The 20386-nt window shown below is 55.6% G+C and overlaps 2 protein-coding genes across 7 annotated transcripts; one reads left to right on the top strand and one right to left on the bottom strand.

The window, feature by feature from the left end:
• Nucleotides 1–368: 368 nt before the first annotated feature.
• On the bottom strand, nucleotides 369–8522 carry TOE1 (target of EGR1, exonuclease). The gene is made up of 8 exons (XM_066597986.1): nucleotides 8458–8522; nucleotides 7657–7773; nucleotides 6915–6955; nucleotides 6621–6717; nucleotides 4973–5131; nucleotides 3715–3974; nucleotides 3166–3337; nucleotides 369–1302 (listed from the first exon to the last, which is right to left on the bottom strand). The coding sequence occupies exons 2-8, from the start codon at nucleotides 7765–7767 to the stop codon at nucleotides 694–696; spliced, it is 1449 nt and encodes a 482-aa protein (XP_066454083.1). The 5' UTR covers nucleotides 7768–7773; nucleotides 8458–8522; the 3' UTR covers nucleotides 369–693.
• A 286-nt stretch (nucleotides 8523–8808) lies between these two features.
• Nucleotides 8809–20383, top strand: MUTYH (mutY DNA glycosylase). Of its 6 annotated transcripts, XM_066597980.1 has the most exons (17): nucleotides 8832–8888; nucleotides 9778–9872; nucleotides 9951–10069; nucleotides 10695–10734; nucleotides 11787–11860; nucleotides 11939–11980; nucleotides 12260–12331; nucleotides 12425–12538; nucleotides 12619–12716; nucleotides 13059–13203; nucleotides 14912–14996; nucleotides 16004–16192; nucleotides 16272–16417; nucleotides 16994–17140; nucleotides 19041–19091; nucleotides 19169–19221; nucleotides 19275–20383. In XM_066597980.1, the coding sequence occupies exons 2-17, from the start codon at nucleotides 9782–9784 to the stop codon at nucleotides 19300–19302; spliced, it is 1494 nt and encodes a 497-aa protein (XP_066454077.1). In that variant the 5' UTR covers nucleotides 8832–8888; nucleotides 9778–9781; the 3' UTR covers nucleotides 19303–20383. The 6 variants fall into 6 exon arrangements, with proteins under 6 accessions (XP_066454079.1, XP_066454077.1, XP_066454076.1 ...); XM_066597982.1 differs by having other exon boundaries at nucleotides 8809–8888; nucleotides 9781–9872; nucleotides 19169–20383; XM_066597979.1 differs by having other exon boundaries at nucleotides 8835–8888; nucleotides 19169–20383.
• Nucleotides 20384–20386: the final 3 nt, after the last annotated feature.

Below are 20386 nucleotides of genomic sequence, written 5' to 3' on the forward strand. Positions count from 1 at the left end.
AGCCTATAAAATTTGGGGCAAAATCCTCGTCTTTCTGTTGCAGTTTTTGCCGCGGATCCACGCAGGGATTCAGCGCCATCCGTGGGCGAAATCCAGGCGGAATGCAAGCACATTTCTGCATAAATAAGTGCCAGTCACTCCTTATCCCAGAAACGCGATTTTCCTTGTCGGATTCGGCCCGTGGCTTATGCCCACCAACAGGGCTAAATCCGCGTGCAGATCTACGCCAAAACCCGCATCAGAACGACGTGGATTCCAACATTCCATGGGGAGGTCCGCCGTCGGAACATAAGCTAAGAGTACAGTCACAAATAGTGGAAAATGGCGCAGAGGTATATACAGGCAGGACGTATCCATGACAACCAAAATAGAAATCACCATCCTTTATAGTGCAGGCGCAGCCAGAAAAAGGAAAATGCTGCAGAATGGGAATGCTCTGTATTACAGAATGACCTTGGTGCAGGCGGCCGCGGCCCCCACTTCACAGTTGTCACTCAGCTATCCCAGAGCTGTGAGCAGCACCTTGTGCCCAATGCCTGCCATGTAGGAGTCTGCTAAAGCTGGATGACACATATGTGGGAGCTCCAGTGGCACCGGTGTCCTGTGCCCCCCAACGGTGCGGGCCTTCCACTGTCTTATCTGTCGTGGGAAATCCTGCCGGACCCCTGAACACCCTGCATAGGGTCCAGCGTCTTAGGAGCCGCCACTTGAGATCAGCCTCATCTTCTGGACGTGAGCGCGGGACGACTTGGAGAAGACGCTCTTGACGATCTGCAGGGGGACGTTCTTCCCGCTCAGGTAGACCTTATTGACACAGTCCGGGAGGCAGCAGGACGCCGACGAGTCCGAGCTCTTCTTCTTCAGCATCCACACGTAGGCCATGATGTAGCCGGTCATGAAGGCATCAAACCCGGCTCTGTGTGTTCCTCCCTCCGAAGAGGATGATGAGGAGGAGGGTCTGGGTGCTGAGTCCGGTAATAACGGGGCAGCCTCTCCGCTCGGAGCTGCTGGGGTCTTCTCTGGACCGTCGGCCGCGGCTCGCTCTTCATCTCCGTGGTGCTGCACGCTAAAAGTCATCCCGGTCTCTTCCAGCTCCATCTCACTACACGGAAGGGGCTCCTCGGCACTCTGTTTACTGGGGGGCTCGGAGTCCATCTCTACCTGCACGTCTGCAGCCGCCGCTTTCTTTCTCTTCCGTCGCCGTTTCTTCTTTTCCTCTTTGCACTTCTCGTCCTCCTGTAAGATCAGGTCGATGTTGTGGGATTGTGCGCACTTCGCCCCGTTGGGACACCAGCCGTACGCCTGCCGACAAAGGAGACCAGAGGGTTCGTTACTGGCAGCTCCAAATTAGTGCAAACGTCACCAGAGCAGCACTTGGGAATTATTAACCCCTTCATGACACAACCCACTGGTTTTAATGTCAGTTTCGCACCGTCTTATTTTCCCCCCGCCGGCGGGCTTCCTGCGTTGTGCGGCGCGAGGCGTCTTCAGTGGATCTACTTTATGTACTGAAAAACAGTTTAAAAATTCTGGAGTAAAATGGGGAAAACGAACAAAACGTCGTTCTGCCATTTTTTTGGGGGGGGGGGGGGGGGGGTCTTGTTTTTATGGTGCACAAGAGCAAAATGACACGACAGCCTCCCCCGCGGGGCGCCACGATCACGGCGAGACCAAGTCAGTTTTTTATCCTGCACTATGATATACATTTTCTTTGCCGCCATCGCGCCTTTATCTGTCGACAGTCGTGCGGTTTCTGCGGGACGTCCGGGCGTTTCTATTGGTACTTTTTGGCGTTTGATTTTTTATTCATTTTATTTATTTCCTGATATTCGCCGGAGGGATAAATAATGCGCTACTTTGATAGGTCGGCATTTGCTAAAACGCAGCAATACCAAATATATAGATTTTATTTATATGGGAAAAGTTTTTTACACTTTTCTAAAAATATATTTTTTTAAGTATTAAGAGACAAAGGGATTTTTTTTATTTTCACTTCTTTTACCTTTGACTTGAACCTGCAGTTACTCGCTCTCCTATACAGTATAGTGCAGTACCATAGTATTACATTATAGCACATTCAGAGAGGCAGTCTATTAAGACGTGCCACAGGCATGGCATGATAGGCGGTCGGCCATGGGCTGCCATGACAGCTGAGCAGCACCTCACACTCTGAAGTGGAAGCCGCTAGAGACCACCGATCGCAGGATTTAAATGCTGCTGTCAAAAGGGACAGTGGCATTTAAAGAATTAACAGCCGCGATCAGCATTAGCGCTGACCGTGGCTGTTGTAGGCGGGTGCTAGCTGTCAAAGAAAGCCAACACCCGCCATGTATGGAGCGGGATCGGCGCACAGTCCTCCTCCATACAAGCCCCGCACTCGTAGGACATGACAGTTCACCCCTCCAGACAATCTCTAGACTGGGACTCCTGTGTCGCACTCCGACTGTCACTGCGGGGATGAGGGGGTGCGGGTGGGTCATGTCTCCCTTTGCAGCGACATCATCACACAGTGGGCGCTCGCCGAGCATGTGCCATCAGTACGGGGGAGAAAGTGCAGTCTTAGTACAACCCCTTTAAGAACAAGTTGTAGTCACCAGTCCTGCAGTCTAGCCCAGCGTTTCTCCACTCCAGTCCTCGGGGCCCCCAGCAGGTCAGGTTCTCAGGATATCCTGTAGTAAGAACCCCTGTGATAATGTCTGAGACCCCGACAATAATTACATCAATACTGAGAGAAAACATGACCTGCGGGGGTCCACAAGGACTGACGTTTGGGAAACACTGATGTCTGATAACAGAGAGCAATAGCTTCTTGTTCACCTGTCCTCCAGTTAACTTCTCCTGCAGCCCGATATGGCCGATAACAGGGAGCAATAAAACCTTAGTATGCCCAAACCAAGAATACACAGCAGGTACTTTGGCCGGTCTCCCGGTACGTCTGGCGTTTTCCACTCCGGTGTTGTAGTGAGACAGATGCCAGAACGGACCCTTCGAGGGATCTGCTGCATCACTTCTGACGCCTCCCTGCGCCGGACAGCAAACACTGCAAGCCATGTCTTATAGTCTGGTCTACTGCACCGGTGCGGAGAGAACGCCAAAATGGCCGCAACGTCTGGCTCCGGCGTAAATACTTTAGCGGACAGGCTCAGTCTCTACTAATGTACTCACAGAAAACCTCTCGCAGATGTGCGGGGCGTCAGCGCCGGGGTCTGCAGCGGCCGGGTCTGGAAAGGAGCACAGGCGATAATCCACGTATGCTGACATGGCGGCCGGATAGCGACAGAACTCAACCACTAGGTGGCGGCTGCTGGAGTCCATCAGCTTCCCATTCTCATGTTTACTGGAAGAGAACAGAACACCGATTGATAAAGATGGCAGCGAGATCCCCTGCAGCGCCATCACCCCAGACCGCTAGGACCTCGCGAATACCAGAGTGCTGAGCCCAAACAGGAGGGTCCAGTCCTGCTCACACAGCTGAAGCTTTGTTACAATGTATCAGTGCTGATCTCCAGCTCTTATCTGCCCCGATACAAAGCTCAGACCTGCGAGCGGGACCAGGCGAGTTTATTCACACACAATGTATGTTTCAATTCACTGACAGCAAGAGCAGATCCTAAAAAATGAAGGAATGCTCTGCCGCCGGCATCAGAACATCTGGTTATCAAGCGGATGCCAGGAGGTGTTCTAGGAGCCCCAAGAGCTGGTCCCTGCACTCACCACTTCTTGTACGCATACTCCAGGTAAGAAGCCGTAAAGCGAGTCTCAAACTCCGAGGCGTATTTGGTGTCGTAGATTCCGGCCGGGAACATTTCCGACAGGTCGGCGATGAAGTTCATCATCTTGTCGGGCAGCTGAGCGTAGAAGCACTGATAGAGGAAGGCCAAGTCGATGAGGCCGTTGTGGAGGATCAGCGGCTTCTGGGCCTGCAGGAGCTCGAGGAAGAGAGTGCGGACGCTCTGGAGGCGCCGCTCGTCGCCCTGGGAGGAACCAGAGAGTCAGTATGTCCTTCATGTAGGCTGGAGAAGTATTTGCCCCCCAGGGCCACCCCTCATTTTATTTATACACCCATAATAAGTTGGATGTTCATCTATTAAAACAGACGGGGATACAAAGTAACAAACCCTCCGCAGGGCCGAGGCGTCAGGAGAAAGGCACCGAGTTTATGGCATAAAAGTCGTCGCTAATTTTGCCACAAACTAGATTTCTGCAAAAAATGTGCAATTATTGTGATTTTAGAGCCTCGTGCAAAAAAAGTGGATGTGGTCTAATGGTAGGGGGCGTGTCCGGCATCCGCCTGGGAGATTTACTATAAGTTATGACAGAAACTACTATCCCCCTAGGGGGGGAGCTCCCTGCACACCGCCACCGCCCCCAGGGGGGGGAGTTCCCTGCACACCGCCGCCCCCAGGGGGGGGGGCTCCCTGCACACCGCCGACTCCAGGGGGGGGGGGGGGGCTCCCTGCACGCCGCCGCCGCCCCCGGGGGGGAGCTCCCTGCACGCCGCCGCCGCCCCCGGGGGGGAGCTCCCTGCACGCCGCCGCCGCCCCCGGGGGGGAGCTCCCTGCACGCCGCCGCCGCCCCCGGGGGGGAGCTCCCTGCACGCCGCCGCCGCCCCCGGGGGGGAGCTCCCTGCACGCCGCCGCTCCCTGCACGCCGCCGCCGCCCCCGGGGGGGAGCTCCCTGCACGCCGCCGCCGCCCCCGGGGGGGAGCTCCCTGCACGCCGCCGCCGCCCCCGGGGGGGAGCTCCCTGCACGCCGCCGCCGCCCCCGGGGGGGAGCTCCCTGCACGCCGCCGCCGCCCCCGGGGGGGAGCTCCCTGCACGCCGCCGCCGCCCCCGGGGGGGAGCTCCCTGCACGCCGCCGCCGCCCCAGGGGGGGAGCTCCCTGCACGCCGCCGCCCCCAGGGGGGGGGGGGGGGGGGAGCTCCCTGCACACGGATATGCATGCAGCACATAATAAGTATATATCGTGTCACCTTGTCGTTGCCTTTGTAGTATGGAATTCCCTGCGAATATTGCTTGTTGAAGTCAAAGCCGTGCTGGACCAGGAACTGGACGGACTGCGGCTCGATGGTGTAGTCCTCCATACACAGCAGGGTCATGTTGTAAATCTGAGACAGATAGGCATCCTCCCCCTGTGGAGCATCACCCCCAACATGTGAGAGCACTCCAACGGAACAGAATACCTGAAATCCTCTGTGCTGCCGGGAATTCTACTCCTTCCACTATGTAACACTCAGCTCCCCCATCTGTGCTGCGGGGACCCCACACCAAGCAGCTCCCCCATCTGCCGACCCCCTCTGCGCTGCGGGGACCCCACACCAAGCAGCTCCCCCATCTGCCAACCCCCTCTGCGCTGCGGGGACCCCACGTCTTCTAGCAGCTCCCCCCTCTGCGCTGCGGGGATCCCACGCCTCTAGCAGCTCCCCCCTCTGCGCTGCGGGGACCCCACGCCTCTAGCAGCTCCCCCCTCTGCGCTGCGGGGACCCCACGCCTCTAGCAGCTCCCCCCTCTGCGCTGCGGGGACCCCACGCCTCTAGCAGCTCCCCCCTCTGCGCTGCGGGGACCCCACGCCTCTAGCAGCTCCCCCCTCTGCGCTGCGGGGACCCCACGCCTCTAGCAGCTCCCCCCTCTGCGCTGCGGGGACCCCACGCCTCTAGCAGCTCCCCCCTCTGCGCTGCGGGGACCCCACGCCTCTAGCAGCTCCCCCCTCTGCGCTGCGGGGACCCCACGCCTCTAGCAGCTCCCCCCTCTGCGCTGCGGGGACCCCACGCCTCTAGCAGCTCCCCCCTCTGCGCTGCGGGGACCCCACGCCTCTAGCAGCTCCCCCCTCTGCGCTGCGGGGACCCCACGCCTCTAGCAGCTCCCCCCTCTGCGCTGCGGGGACCCCACGCCTCTAGCAGCTCCCCCCTCTGCGCTGCGGGGACCCCACGCCTCTAGCAGCTCCCCCCTCTGCGCTGCGGGGACCCCACGCCTCTAGCAGCTCCCCCCTCTGCGCTGCGGGGACCCCACGCCTCTAGCAGCTCCCCCCTCTGCGCTGCGGGGACCCCACGCCTCTAGCAGCTCCCCCCTCTGCGCTGCGGGGACCCCACGCCTCTAGCAGCTCCCCCCTCTGTGCTGCGGGGACCCCACACCTTCTAGCAGCTCCCTCCTCTGCTCACCCCCTCAGTGATGCGTGGACCCCACACGTAGCAGCTCCCCCATCTGTGCTGCGGGGACCCCAGACCTTCTAGTAGCTCCCTCCTCTGCTGACCCTCTCAGTGATGCGGGGACCCCACGTGTAGCAGCTCCCCCATCTGCCGACCCCCTCTGTGCTGCGGGGACCCCACGTCTTCTAGCAGCTCCCCCCTCTGCTGACCCCCTCTGTGCTGCGGGGACCCCCATGCCTAGCAGCTCCCCCCTCTGCTCTGTGGGGACTACACACCAAGCAGCTCCCCCCTCTGCTGACCCCCTGTGTACTGCGGGGACCCCATGCCTTCTAGCAGCTCCCCCCTCTGCTGACCCCGTCTGTGCTGTGGTGACCCCACACGTAGCAGCTCCCCCCTCTGCTGACCCCCTCTGTGCTGTGGGGACTCTGTTCCATCTACTCTGTGACCTCCACTCTCTTCTGCTGGGACCACTTACCTTTTCAGGTAGCATTTTGAAGCAGGCGATTCCCAGGGAGAGTACGGAGCGCGTCCGCGCCGCCAGACATATGGACTTATAGCGCTCCTCCACGCACCTACAAGAGAGCGCAGTAATAACGTGACAGCGGACCGCAGAAAGCATTACAAGGGTTCCCTGCAGAACCTGGGAGTGTTGGCGGCGGCCGCAGAGGGAGCCGTCATGGCAGCATCGGCAGCTTGAAGTCTAATAACAGCTGCCCACAGTGGCCGGCCCTCCCGCGCCCCACGGACGTCCCGCGCACAAGTCACTTACTGGTTCAGCAGGCTCTTCCTGGATCCCAGACCGCTCAGCTCCTGCAAGAACGCAAAACGCAGTCAGCGGATGGAAAGCGCCAGAACGTAACGGACGCTGCAGTTCGCTTGTCACGGCCGTTCAGGACTGCGCTAAACGGAGCGGAAATGGCGTCCCTGCATTGGAAAATCCACCCCAAAACGGCGTCAAAAGCCGCACGGACGGCGCAGAACTTCATGCGGATCACAGCGGGATCAAAAATGGTGAAAACGGCGGCCCTGATGCTGCTGCGCCGCTTCCTGTGTGGGCGGACCCTCGGAGCTGGAGGTCGCTGAGACCTCTAAATACCGCGGCACAATCTGCGTCTTACAGCTGCGGATCCGTAGCCGCTCGCCCCGCCCGCGGGCAAAACCTGCGCGCCAAACTATAAAGTGTAAAATCACATTGAGAGCCGCCGCTGCCTGACGCAGAAGCCGGCCGTTATTTCGCACTGATTTTGCTCGCGGACGACTTATTGCGCCTGGAGATCCACGGCGACCGCCATGGCAGAAACACGCAGTTTTCAGAGGGGGATTCACGTGGCGACTTGCAGCATGTGACCGCGCCCCGACCGCCACTGGGCACCATCGCTGTGGGCTGCGTCTGGGCGCAGCAGCGATGGCGCCCGGTGTAGTGGGCGTGCTCCGCCGCGCTGTGAGCCACACCATCGCCCTGGCGCCGCGCACGTGTTCGGATCAGACGCCGCAGTAACAGCGCCGCTCACCGTGTCCAACGCGATAAACGTGGAGGTCTTCAGCGCCAATAAGATGGACGGCCAGAGCTCGCTGAAATTATCATTGTGGACGTCAATCACCGGAACCTTCAGACTCGTCATCGTCACCTGGGAAACCATACAGAACAGATCAGCACACAGAGCCGGCGGGGAGCCGCCTGAGGCACGGGCAAGGGGGGGGCGCCTGAGGCACGGGCTACGGGGAAGGGGGGGGGGGAAGGGGGCCGCCTGAGGCACGGGCTACAGATGGGGGGGGGGGGTGGAGCCGCCTGAGGCGCAGGCTACGGGGGGGGGGGGGGGGGAGCCGCCTGAGGCGCGGGCTACGAGGGGGGGGGAGCCGCCTGAGGCACAGGGAAGGGGGGGGACAGCCGCCTGAGGCGCGGGCTACGGGGAAGGGGGGGGGGGGGGGGGGGGACAGCCGCCTGAGGCGCGGGCCACAGGGAAGGGGGGGGGGGGGGAAGACGCCTGAGGCGCAGGCTACGGGGAAGGGGGGGGAGAGACGCCTGAGGCGCAGGCTACGGGGAAGGGGGGGGAGAGACGCCTGAGGCGCAGGCTACGGGGAAGGGGGGGGGTCGCCTGAGGCGCAGGCTACGGGGAAGGGGGGGGGGGGGGGGAGTCGCCTGAGGCGCAGGCTACGGGGAAGGGGGGAGCCGCCTGAGGCACGGGCTACGGGGGAAGGGGGGGGGGCTACGGGGGAAAGGGGGGGGGGGCTACGGGGGAAAGGGGGGGGGGGCTCACAGCTCCGCTGCTCTTTAACGGACAAAGATTTCATTAACTAATGAAAAAACACACCCGCCATAAAAGACAACAATCACATGAAGCCTCCACTTCCCCCGGTGCCCTGCGTTACTTCCGGCGCAGGCTGATGAGGCGGGTCACGTGTTTCCTGTTAACAATTTCTGTAACAGCTTAGCCGTATTCAGCAATTCCAGCAACCTCATTGGTTGTTTGGGTTGGCTGCTTCAACCTGATTGGTTGTTTGGGTTGGCTGCTTCAACCTGATTGGTTGTTTGGGTTGGCTGCTTCAACCTGATTGGTTGTTAGGGCTGAGCTGTTACAGAAATTGTTAATATGCATGCGATGAGGTTTTTGTCACTGGAAAGTATAAACGATCGTCATACTTTAGCCCCGCCCTATGTTGTAAGAGCCAATCAGATGGAAGAAGGTCACGCAGAGGGCGTGTCTTGGCGGTTGGGGCAGCGTGGAGAGCGCGGGACAGTGAGGTGAGCTACGCATATTAACATCTTCATCAGCACGCGCTACACATTGACCGCTATCATTTATGTCGCCTTGTGATGACGTCAGAAGGTTTGTAACGTTATATTCAGCTGTGCTGCCAGCAGTTGTCACGTGACTGCCGTGCTGTTGTAGTCTCCTAAAAGTAGAAATAAAGCTGAAAAAATCATTTTCCACAATTTGGGATTTGGATCGGGACCGCCGCTCCGTGACCGGGGGGAGGAGGGGGGAATCGGGACCGCCGCTCCGTGACCGGGGGGAGGAGGGGGGAATCGGGACCGCCGCTCCGTGACCGGAGGAGGGGGGGAATCGGGACCGCCGCTCCGTGACCGGAGGAGGGGGGGAATCGGGACCGCCGCTCCGTGACCGGAGGGAGGAGGGGGGAATTGGGACCGCCACTCCGTGACCGGAGGAGGGGGGAATTGGGACCGCCACTCCGTGACCGGAGGAGGGGGGAATCGGGACCGCCGCTCCGTGACCGAAGGAGGGGGGAATCGGGACCGCCGCTCCGTGACCGGGGTGGGGGGAGGAGGGGGAATCGGGACCGCCGCTCCGTGACCGGAGGGAGGAGGGGGGAATTGGGACCGCCGCTCCGTGACCGGAGGAGGGGGGAATCGGGACCGCCGCTCCGTGACCGAAGGAGGGGGGAATCGGGACCGCCGCTCCGTGACCGGGGTGGGGGGAGGAGGGGGAATCGGGACCGCCGCTCCGTGACCGGAGGGAGGAGGGGGGAATTGGGACCGCCACTCCGTGACCTCAATCAGACATTGTATCACCAATCCTGAGGTTTTGTAATTCCCGCCCACATTGTGGGACCACCGTGTCGGCAGTTGGGTCACGATGGGAGTTGTAGTGTAACAGTTTCTTCCCCTCCAGCAGAATGGGACGCTCCGCCATAAAACGCGTCTGCAAGAAAGTGTCAAAGAAGGAGCCAGCGTCCCCGAGCAAAACGCCTGCGGGCAAGAACAAAGGTAAGACGGCGGAGACAAGAGTGAGGGGCGGCCATGTGGTCTGGTAATAACTGGGAATTTAACATGTACCCCTTACAGACCCCTCCCCCGATCCTGCTCCGCACCACACGTTCACCTCCGAGGAGACAGAGACACTCAGGAAGGAGCTCCTCACCTGGTATGACCGATGTAAACGAGACCTGCCATGGCGGAGACTGGTACGATGTCACAGGGCTCTCATATGCCTCCCACTAGCATTCAAGAAAGTCCATTCTTACAAGTAGCTCCAAACAGAGATCATCAGTGTCTGTATTATACTCCAGAGCTGCGCTCACTATTCTGCTGGTGGAGTCACTGTGTACATACATTACTTATCCTGTACTGATCCTGAGTTACATCCTGTATTATACCCCAGAGCTGCACTCACTATTCTGCTGGTGGAGTCACTGTGTACATACATTACTTATCCTGTACTGCTCCTGAGTTACATCCTGTATTATACTCCAGAGCTGCACTCACTATTCTGCTGGTGGAGTCACTGTGTACATACATTACTTATCCTGTACTGCTCCTGAGTTACATCCTGTATTATACCCCAGAGCTGCACTCAGTATTCTGGGTATTATTAATGGTTAGTCAGCCCCTAATAACTTAGCTTAGCTTCCACACTACAGGAGGGCAGATAGTTTTCCCTAAATCCCCAGACCAAGTTTGCTCCATATCTTGAACAAGTGGTTTTAGCTGTGGACTAGATAGCAGGAAGTGCAGCTCTGGAGTATAATGCAGCACTTGGTCGGAGTTTCTGTCACTGCAGATGATAGAAGGAATCTCTCTGTATTTCAGGCCGCTGCAGAAATGGATGCGAACCGCCGAGCGTATTCAGGTAACTCTGCACAATGAAATGTTTGTGTTAAAGGGACAGTAGAGCTGAATACAAACTGTTGCTCTCTGTTATCAACCATTTCAGACGGGGAAAGACCTGACTGTTATGACTGTTCATCGATGGGATGAGTAAAAGGAGGTGCCGAATCCTCCCTGCCCACTATCACTGCTTTACCTCCCATATCTCCAGTGCTGAGAACTTTCTATACATGTGATATCAGCCGCTCCTCTTATAACACTCCAGTACTGATATCACATATATGATGTCTCTGGAGGTTAAATCAGTACTGGAGCGTTATAAGAGGAGCAGCTGATATCACATACTGTATATGATGTCTCTGGAGGTTATATCAGTACTGGAGCGTTATAAGATGAGCGGCTGATATCACATATATGATTTCTCTGGAGGTTAAAAGAGGAGCTGATATCACATATATGTCTCTTGAGGTTATATCAGTACTGGAGTGTTATAAGAGGGACGGCTGATATCACATATATGATGTCTGGGGGTTATATCAGCCGGCCCTCTTATAACACTCCAGTACTGATATAACCTCCACAGACATCATATATGTGATATCAGCCGCTCCTCTTATAATGCTCCAGTACTGATATAACCTCAAGAGACATATATGTGATATCAGCTCCTCTTTTAACCTCCAGAGACATCATATATGCAATATCAGCAGCTCCTCTTATAACACTCCAGCACTGATATAACCTCAAGAGACATATATGTGATATCAGCTCCTCTTTTAACCTCCAGAGAAATCATATATGTGATATCAGCCGCTCATCTTATAACGCTCCAGTACTGATATAACCTCCAGAGACATCATATACAGTATGTGATATCAGCTGCTCCTCTTATAACGCTCCAGTACTGATTTAACCTCCAGAGACATCATATATGTGATATCAGCGGCTCATCTTATAACGCTCCAGTACCGATATAGCCTCCTGGCTGGGAGTGTTACCGGCCCTTTTATATTACAGCCCCCCTAATTTATCACTCCAGCCTCCTGTAATAACTCTGTTTCTCCGTCTCCTTAGTCTGGGTGTCGGAGGTGATGCTGCAGCAGACTCAGGTGTCTACGGTCATCGACTACTACACCAAGTGGATGAAGGTGCCGGGACCTTTGGGGTGGGGATGGGGGGATCACGGACAAGGAACGATTCTTATCTGCTAACATTGTCTCCTGCAGACATGGCCGACGGTTGAGGATCTGGCGGCGGCGTCCTTGGAGGTAGGGGATGTCATTCTTGGTGTATCGGTGCACGGACTGACTGTGACTTGGTGCGATGCTCTGCAGGATCCCCCAGCTTTCCCAGGCTCCTGCAGGGCAGATCTACCCAGCGGAGCAGGATGCCTCATAGCTGGAGTTCAGGAAAGCTGGGTGACACCCAAGTGGGAGTTGAGGGCGACTTCTGTGGACTGGGGACTTTTGGCTGAAGGGGGATGGGCGCTTTAACTATTTGTGTGCCGCAGTAACGATTCTGACTGCCATGTCGCTGTGCTCCCCCAGGAGGTGAACGAGAAGTGGTCCGGGCTGGGGTATTACTCCCGGGGTCGGCGGCTTCAGGAAGGCGCCCAGAAGGTGGGTAGCAGTCGTCACCCTAATTTAACCCTTTATGTACCTGTGACTGGCTTGCTCCACGATAAATGACATTGAGGCTCCTCCCACCTACAGGTTGTGCGGGATTTGGGGGGTCAGATGCCTCGCACTGCAGAAGCCTTACAGAAACTGCTGCCGGGGGTGGGCAGATACACGGCCGGCGCGGTGGCTTCTATCTCCTACGGGCAGGTAAACGTGGCACAGGTTACCCCGGCACTATGGCCGCCATGAACGTGCAAGAAGACGCAGGCTGCTTTGTTTTCCATTAGGTTACGGGCGTCGTAGACGGAAACGTCATCCGAGTTCTCTGTCGGCTGCGACGCATCGGCGCTGACTGCACCTCGCCGCCCGTCGCTGATGCTCTCTGGTGAGTTCTGTGCAAACTTCTGCAACTTTTTAGTAAAGCCGATGTTTGACTTCATCTTTTTCAAGATCTCTGCTTGCTGTTAGTGAAAGGAAATATTATTTATATCCAAAGGCTGAAATTTCTGCTCACACAGCAGTTACAATGTATCAGTGTTGGTGGCGCTCTCGCACTCCAGGCTTCATGAATATACTGTAACGAACCCTCAGCTGTGTGAGCTGCACGGCGGCCGGACTAGATGAGATTTCTTTCTACTGCCAGCAAGCTCTGATAAAAGTCCCAGAACGTTCGTAGATTGCGGTTCAAGACGAAACCGTAACGGGAATCGCTGTTCTATCCTTTCAGGAATTTGGCGAATGATTTAGTCGATCCGGATCGACCGGGAGATTTTAACCAGGCGATGATGGAGCTCGGCGCGACGGTCTGCACGCCAAAGAGAGCGCTGTGTGGTGAATGCCCCCTGCAGAGCCTGTGCCGGGCGTACAAGAAGGTGAGGTGACAGCCAGCGCACTGAAGAGTGATGTCACTGAGTGATGACCTCATCCATTGCCCTCAGCGGCCCTGGTAAAGGGGCGCTCCGCTTCACCACACTTTTACATGGGACGATCTGTTGGGCGCAAATGTCTGACGGGCCGTCCCAGCGATTACACTGAAGGTTGTGCACTTGTGGGGAACAATGTGATCGGATCGCCGTTATATAGATACAACAAATCCAGTCGGCGCGCCGTTACCCTGCCGAATAACAAGAGTAACACAAGGGATTGTGCAACTATCCCGCAGTCACTGTTACAGGCAGCGCTGCCTGAACACTATAAGGGTAGGTTTATGTCACATATAGGGGATGTCGCCACGTGGTGTAAACACTGCGATCCTCCAGCAGTAAGTCGTAAGTAGTGAGCGGTTTATACCGGCCGTTGGGTGGACGGAACAAAAGAATCTAAATCATAAAACAAAATCCATGTTTAGTATCGCCGCGTCCGTAAGAGTCCGATCTATCAGAGTAACGCATTATTTACCCCGCAGGGTGAACGTCATAAAAAAAATTACGAACCCCAGAAATGCGCTCCGTTGGTCATCTTGTCTCCAAGAAAAAATGTAATAAAAAGAGAACAAAAAGTCGCACATTTTCCAGGATGGTGCGACGGCAAACTAGAGGGATGAGCCCCGGCGAGGGATGAGCCCCGGCGAGGGATGAGCCCCGGCGAGGGATGAGCCCCGGCGAGGGATGAGCCCGGCGAGGGATGAGCCCGGCGAGGGATGAGCCCGGCACAACTATGGGGACGGAAAAGGAAAAAAGGGATTGTGCGCAGAAGACGGCGGCAGAAAACAATAAAATACAAGCCGTACAGCAAAAACCAAAACTGCTCCCGTTTGTCTCCTGTGATCGAACCGCAGAGTAAAGATATCGGGTCGTTTGTGCAGCGGGGAAATAAGACGCGACTAACGATGGCGGAATGTCGTTTGTTTGTACTTGTTTCTCCAGCCGTTATATAGCACCACGGACTGACACGACTCGCCCCGCAAACAACAAGCCGCCCTCCAGCGAGGGGCACAGAGGAGTTACCATATTCATAAACGGAAAAAAAAGGTTTGGTCACTAAGGGGTTAAATAACTTGAAGATGAGCGGCGCGCCTATTAATCAGCGGCGCCCGCGGGGTCTGCGGGATTTAAGGTTACAGAAACAAATCAGTTCCCTTTTTAAGGTTCGTTGCACCGTGTGAGCGGTCCGCGCTTTACACAAGAACAAGCGTCGCTCAGTGAAGAGGCGGAGCCACAAGATCGTCCCCGCCCACCTGCCTGTGACCCCGATAAGTGACCGACTGCCTGTTTACACGGCTGATGCATGCAGACTGAACGACCAACAGGAAGTGAATGAATTCTCGTTCGTCGATCCGTAGGGGCAGCACTTACACCGGACGATAGCGTCCCGCCGGGTGCAGAAATCAGAACGATCTAGCGTCCCGCATAGAAGGGGCCCTCAGAAAACCCTTTCTGAAAGAAGGTTCTAGTAGAAAGTGTTTGATCTCCCTGCAGCGCCCCCAGAGGGGTAGTGAAGAATTACACATCTGCCATTGGTATAAATGTGCGCTTATGTTGGGTCCTCCAGAGCTCACAGGGTGATGGGGGGCATCCTGAACTGAAGACCCCCCAATAGGGTGGATGACGGGGGATGTGTAACCGGCGTTGTGTCTTGCAGGTGGAGCTCGAGTCTGCGTCCTCCATCAGGAACCTTGTGGACAGAAGAGCTGACGCTCCGATCGGCTCCGACATCGAGGATTGTGGTGAGTGCAGAGCAGTTAGCCGTTCGGCATCTGATGGAGCAACAGGCTTAACCCCTTCATGACGGCGCCAGTCTTATTTTTTTATCGTGACCTATTTCTGCGCGGCGGCCGGAGCGCTCGCTGTTCGTGGCCGCGAGTCGCAGTCTTCAGGGATACTATGTAATGGACCGAAAAACTACAACATTTCAAGTCCATATTTTTAAGGCAGCGCAGCGAAACTGACGGAACCGTCCCTTTATAAGGGGGGGGGGGGGGTGCTGTATTACTGAAAAATAAGGTATCTTTGGGGGAAAAACGTATTCTGGGCACCAGGATTTAATATTTTCAATCGCTATATATATATATTTTTTGTGGGACGTCCTGTAGTTTTTCTTGGTCTTATTTTTTTGGAGTAAATAAGAGTTTTTGATCACTTTTTATTACATTTTTTCCTTGGAGGCGGGCTGTTTGTTGCTGCCGCTCTTCCCCGTGCGCGGTAAATAATTTGTTACTTTTATGGATGCGGCAATTTATTTATTTTTTATTCTTAATCTGGAAAAATGTTTTTTTCTTTTAACCTTTTTTATTTTTTCTAATTATTACATTTTTTACCCCTTTTCACACCCGGTCCCCGCAGGGAACTTGAACTTGTGCTTTGATTGCTCATACAGTATAATGCAATGCCATGGTACTGCAGTATATCACATTCTGGGCATCGGCCATGGCAGCTCTGGGGACCTACAGACCATAACTGAATGGCACCTTGCAATCTCAGGACCCCCAGATGTCAACGGGGACATTTAAGCGGTTAACAGCCGTGATCGGCGGTCACACTGTCAGCCGTCAAGAAGTTAGAAAGCCGCCATCACTTAGTCTGAGAGGTTTGATGCCCCTATGGGAAAGCCTTATACTGGTGCGAAGTCCAGTCCTGTGCTGCATCGCGTGTATAACCCCCCCCCCCCGATAACTCTGCTGTATTACGCGCCCCACTTCTGTGACTGATACATTGTAACAGAGCTGTTTATCAGCAGCCACCGCCTCCTGTTCCCTCTGCATGCAGCCCAGTGACCGTTGGGACGGCAGCCTCGGAGTGGCCAACTACCCGCGCAAATCTGCAAAGAAGCCAGCAAGGGAGGAGCAGACCGTGACCTGCGTGTGGGAGAGGCCCGGCGAGCAGGGGGCCGCCGAATACCTACTGCTGCAGAGACCCCAGAAAGGTGATACACTGTGACATCACGCTATATACAATGCATCGCTCCCTCGCTGACCGCCGTATCCACTTACCACCCTGCGCAGGGCTGCTGGCTGGGATGTGGGAATTTCCCAGCATGCTCTTGGAGAAGGCATGCACCATGAAGGAACGGGAGGATATTCTGTGCGGCCGCCTCCAGGAAGTCAGCGGCTGTGAGGTATCGGTGAAGGATCTGCAGTTTGTAGGGGAGGTAAGACGTCCGTTAACCACGTAGATGCTGCAGCAAGTAAGTAGTGGGATGGAGACTCGGGGGGCTGCAGTACCCTAGTAGTTGCTCTGGGGCTCCTGAACCCCACTGCAGACCCCTACGACATCACACTGCAGAACGTGGACACCGTGGTCACGTGACGTCAGTACTCAGTGTCGCTGACTCGCCCGCCCCGCTTAGGCCGCACCCTAACCTAATGCCGTAGTAGCATAACGCCAAGTGTAATTTACACCTAGTAGGCTGCATGCGCTGGACGAGGCGGAGGTGATCACATGCTGCAGGGCAGCAAGGAAGTGACCTCACTAGTTAGCGGAAAACGCCCCTTTCTGATGACCTCACAGTCTTGCCTGCATGTCACTGAATGGCATCAGCACAGCGCAAACTGACTGCCTCCTCCAGAACCGACCTCGGGAAAGCCGGCCGTAGACTATAGATGTCGCTCCTAAGGTGCCCCATACAGCATTAATGCCCCCACACAGTAATGGCGCCCCCCAGGGGTGGGGGTGAAGTGACATGAAGATGGCGGTGATGTCAGTAATCGCTCCTTCCTCCTGACAGGTCATCCACATCTTCTCTCATATCAACCAGACCTACCTCGTCTACTTCCTGCACGGCATCGCCATGAAGGAGGCGGAGCGTTCAGCGCTGCGCTGGGTCACCAGGAGACAGTTTATGGAGTCCGCCATCCCTACTGCCATGAAAAAGGTAAACGCCCCAACATTCTGCTGCTTCCTGTTCTTCAGACATCTGCATTGTGGGGGGTCAGATAGCGCTGCCCACAGGCCGGATCTAGCCCGTCGGCCACGCTTAAAGTGGTTATCCAAGCAGGGCCTGCTGTAATGCACCAGGACTGGAGCAGAAGCTGTGGCTCCAACCACTGAGTAGTGGACGGTGCTTGTAACTGCAGGCACAGCTCTCATTAAAATTAGTAGGACCGCTTCTTGCAATTCCGAATGCCGGCCGCTACACAGTGTTTGGACATCGGCTTCCGCTCTGATCCAGGCGTATCTGGGTGGGCGCTGCCTCTACTCACCCCGTCTGTGGCCGCTGGGGTTAGCGGTCAGGGGTCACAGACTCAGCAGCAACCACCGCCATCGCCGGATCGGTGCTGCAGGTGGCGTACATGTAAAGCCTGTAAGGGATTACTATGTGAGTCACTACTACTACTGGGGCCAATATAGAGGATACTATTATTACTGGGGCCATTGTGGGCGTCACTGCTACTACTGGGGCCAATATAGGGGACACTGTTACTACTGGGGCCAATACAGGGGACACCCTTACTACTGGGGCCACTATCTGTGTCACTATTACTACTGGGGCCATTGTGGGCGTCACTGCTACTACTGGGGCCACTATCTGTGTCACTATTACTATTGGGGCCACTATCTGTGTCACTATTACTACTGGGGCCAATATAGAGGATACTATTATTACTGGGGCCATTGTGGGGGTAACTATTACTACTGGGGGAACTAACAGGGTCACTATTACTACTGGGGCCACTCTGGGTGTCCCTGGTTCTACTGGGTCCAGCGCTATGCCTGGTATGCAGTGAGGAGGCTGTAACGCTCCCCTGAGCCCCTGCCGCGGCCGCTTCAGACAGCTCATCGGTGGGGGCCCAGAGCAGCAGACCCCCCAGATCTGAGGATAGATCATTGGTCCTGGAAAGTCCCTTAGGGCTCCGGCACACTTGCGTTTTTCTTGCGCGGTTTCTTCACGCGATTGTCGATGGGACCTACTAATGTTAAACGCATCGCACAAAAATAGCGCAGCGCCGACCTGCGATGTGTTTTTAACATAAGAAATTCCCATTGACAATCCCGTAAAAAAACGCTGTGATATCGCAGCGTTAAAAAAAAAAACGCAAGTGGGTGTGAGCCCTTTAAGAGCTGATAACAGGGAACAGTAGATGAAACTCATCTGTCCTACAGTCAACCTCTTCCCAGCCTAAGGGCGAGCACCCACTGGCGTTTTTTTACCTGCGTTTTGCGTTTTGCGTTTTTCCTGCACAGGCATAGAGATAACATGTGTTCCTGTCCACTGGCGTTTTTTTTTTGCGTTGCGTTTGCGTTTTTAACATAGGAACTGTCAGTTGCATATGTGTCCTTATTTTTCTCCTAATGCACCCATGAATGTCAATGGAAATTAACGGAAAAGCCGCGAAAAACGCGCGGAAAAAACGCTGCGTTTTTTTCCCGCGGAGAACGCAAACGCCAGTGGGTGCTCGCCCTAAGGCCTGTGTCACACAGATTCCTCAATTCAAACCGGGTAGTGTGAGACCGGTCTAATAGCTGATAACAGGGAGCAATAGATTGTCGTCCCCTATCCTACAAGGAGTCTCTTCCCTGCCTAATGGCTGATAACAGGGAGCATTAGAGTTTAGTCAGCTTCTTCCTAGTTTCTAATTGCTGATAACGGGGAGTAATATAGACTATATTTTCCCTGCCCTACAGTCAGTCCAATAACAGCTGATAACAGGGAGTAATAGATTGTATTACCTTTCCTAGCCTAATGGCTGATAGCAGAGAGCACTAGCTGTAAGCACATGTCGCTCCCTGCATTCCTTTCCTCTGAGCCCGATGATCTCATTTCTGCCTTCCAGATTCTGCAGCTGTGTGACGGTCAGCGGATGCTCTGCGGAGGGGCGGAGCCGGTGAGTGATTGGACGCGCGCTGACCCCGCCCCTTCTGTGTTATCCGGCTTTTATGACGTCTGTTCTTTCTCTTTCAGCCTAGAAAGAGGAAAAAGGATAGAAGTGACGGGCAGCGAGACAGCAAGCAGAGGTCTATAGACAGCTTCTTCAGGAAGTGAGAGCGCCGCCGGACAGCAAGCAGAGGTCTATAGCCAGCTTCTTCAGGAAGTGAGCGCCGGTGGGCGGAGACGTTCTGCAGCTTCTTCGTCTACATCAACTTCTGGCCACTTCAAGATCTCTGCTTGCTGTTAGCACCTGGGAACATACAAAACTGCTGTTCAGACCAAGCCCTGCTGTCACAGCTGAAGGTTTGCTCCAGTTGTATCTGTGCGGCGCCGATCCCTCGGCTGCTACAATGTATCGGTTCTACCTCCAGCAGCGGGAGCGGCGCTCGTCTCCCCAGGCCAATCAGGGTGGACGAGGCCGACCACCGTGTGCACATCCTCCGCTTACACATGCTCATCCATTGGCTGATTGGGCGCGGCTTCACAACGGGGAAAGCGAGCGTTCTGCGGTTGTTGGCTCGTTCACACGGCCGGATGCATCAGAACACGTGTCGCTGCGCATCGGGCGCCGCTCTGCACGGAACGCTGCCGCCGAGTGCTCTAGCACCCTGGATGGGCCTGGAGGGACCTTCACACAGGATGGAAGCGCGTCGCAGGACGCAGCCAAATCCGCAGCGTTCCACACCAAAGTCTGCCGCTCTGACTGCCGATTTTGATACAGAATTGCTGGCAGGCCTTCAGCCATTTTCAACTTTGCATCAGCAGCCGGCGGCTCCTGGTTCAGCGCTTACTGCGGCGTCGGGTGTTCTATTCTGTTCCATGTGAAAGGTCCCTTTAGTAATGGCTAACGGCCCCCAGAGGAGGGTGTAGACCAGATACAATTGTAACAAACCCTCAGCTGTGAACAGGGAATTCAGCCTCTGGATGTTAACAAAGATATTTCTGTTTGCTGACAGCAAGCAGAGATCTTGTAAATGGTGATGGACTGAATCGTGACGTTGCAGATGAATGATGGACGCTTCTGTAGACGACAGCCGCCCCTTTTATGGGACCGCTAAGGCTGAGGGGGCTGTGTGAGCCCCCCTATCAACAATACTCTGACAACGGGGCGGTGACTGAGGTGGTCCTCGCTGTCGGCTGCAGATCCTCCGCTGACCGTCACTATCACAGCTTTGTATTTAACCCTTTGTAACCCACAGAGCGCCAAAGATTTTTATACTTTTTCTATGTAATAAAGTATTTTCGTTACAT

The sequence above is a fragment of the Eleutherodactylus coqui genome, chromosome 3 (assembly GCF_035609145.1).
Source record: "Eleutherodactylus coqui strain aEleCoq1 chromosome 3, aEleCoq1.hap1, whole genome shotgun sequence".
Lineage (NCBI taxonomy): Eukaryota > Metazoa > Chordata > Amphibia > Anura > Eleutherodactylidae > Eleutherodactylus > Eleutherodactylus coqui.

Excerpts from the sequence above, each read along its gene's own strand:
- TOE1 (XM_066597986.1), bottom strand. The coding sequence starts at position 7,767 with ATGACGAGTCTGAAGGTTCCGGTGATTGACGTCCACAATGATAATTTC. Across the intron at positions 6,718-6,914 it reads AGGAAGAGCCTGCTGAACCA|GTGCGTGGAGGAGCGCTATA; the intron begins GTAAGTGACTTG and ends GCTCTCTTGTAG. Across the intron at positions 3,975-4,972 it reads ACTACAAAGGCAACGACAAG|GGCGACGAGCGGCGCCTCCA; the intron begins GTGACACGATAT and ends GGTTCCTCCCAG.
- MUTYH (XM_066597982.1), top strand. The coding sequence starts at position 8,821 with ATGGAAGAAGGTCACGCAGAGGGCGTGTCTTGGCGGTTGGGGCAGCGT. Across the intron at positions 16,418-16,993 it reads ATCTGCAGTTTGTAGGGGAG|GTCATCCACATCTTCTCTCA; the intron begins GTAAGACGTCCG and ends TCCTCCTGACAG. Across the intron at positions 17,141-19,040 it reads TCCCTACTGCCATGAAAAAG|ATTCTGCAGCTGTGTGACGG; the intron begins GTAAACGCCCCA and ends TCTGCCTTCCAG.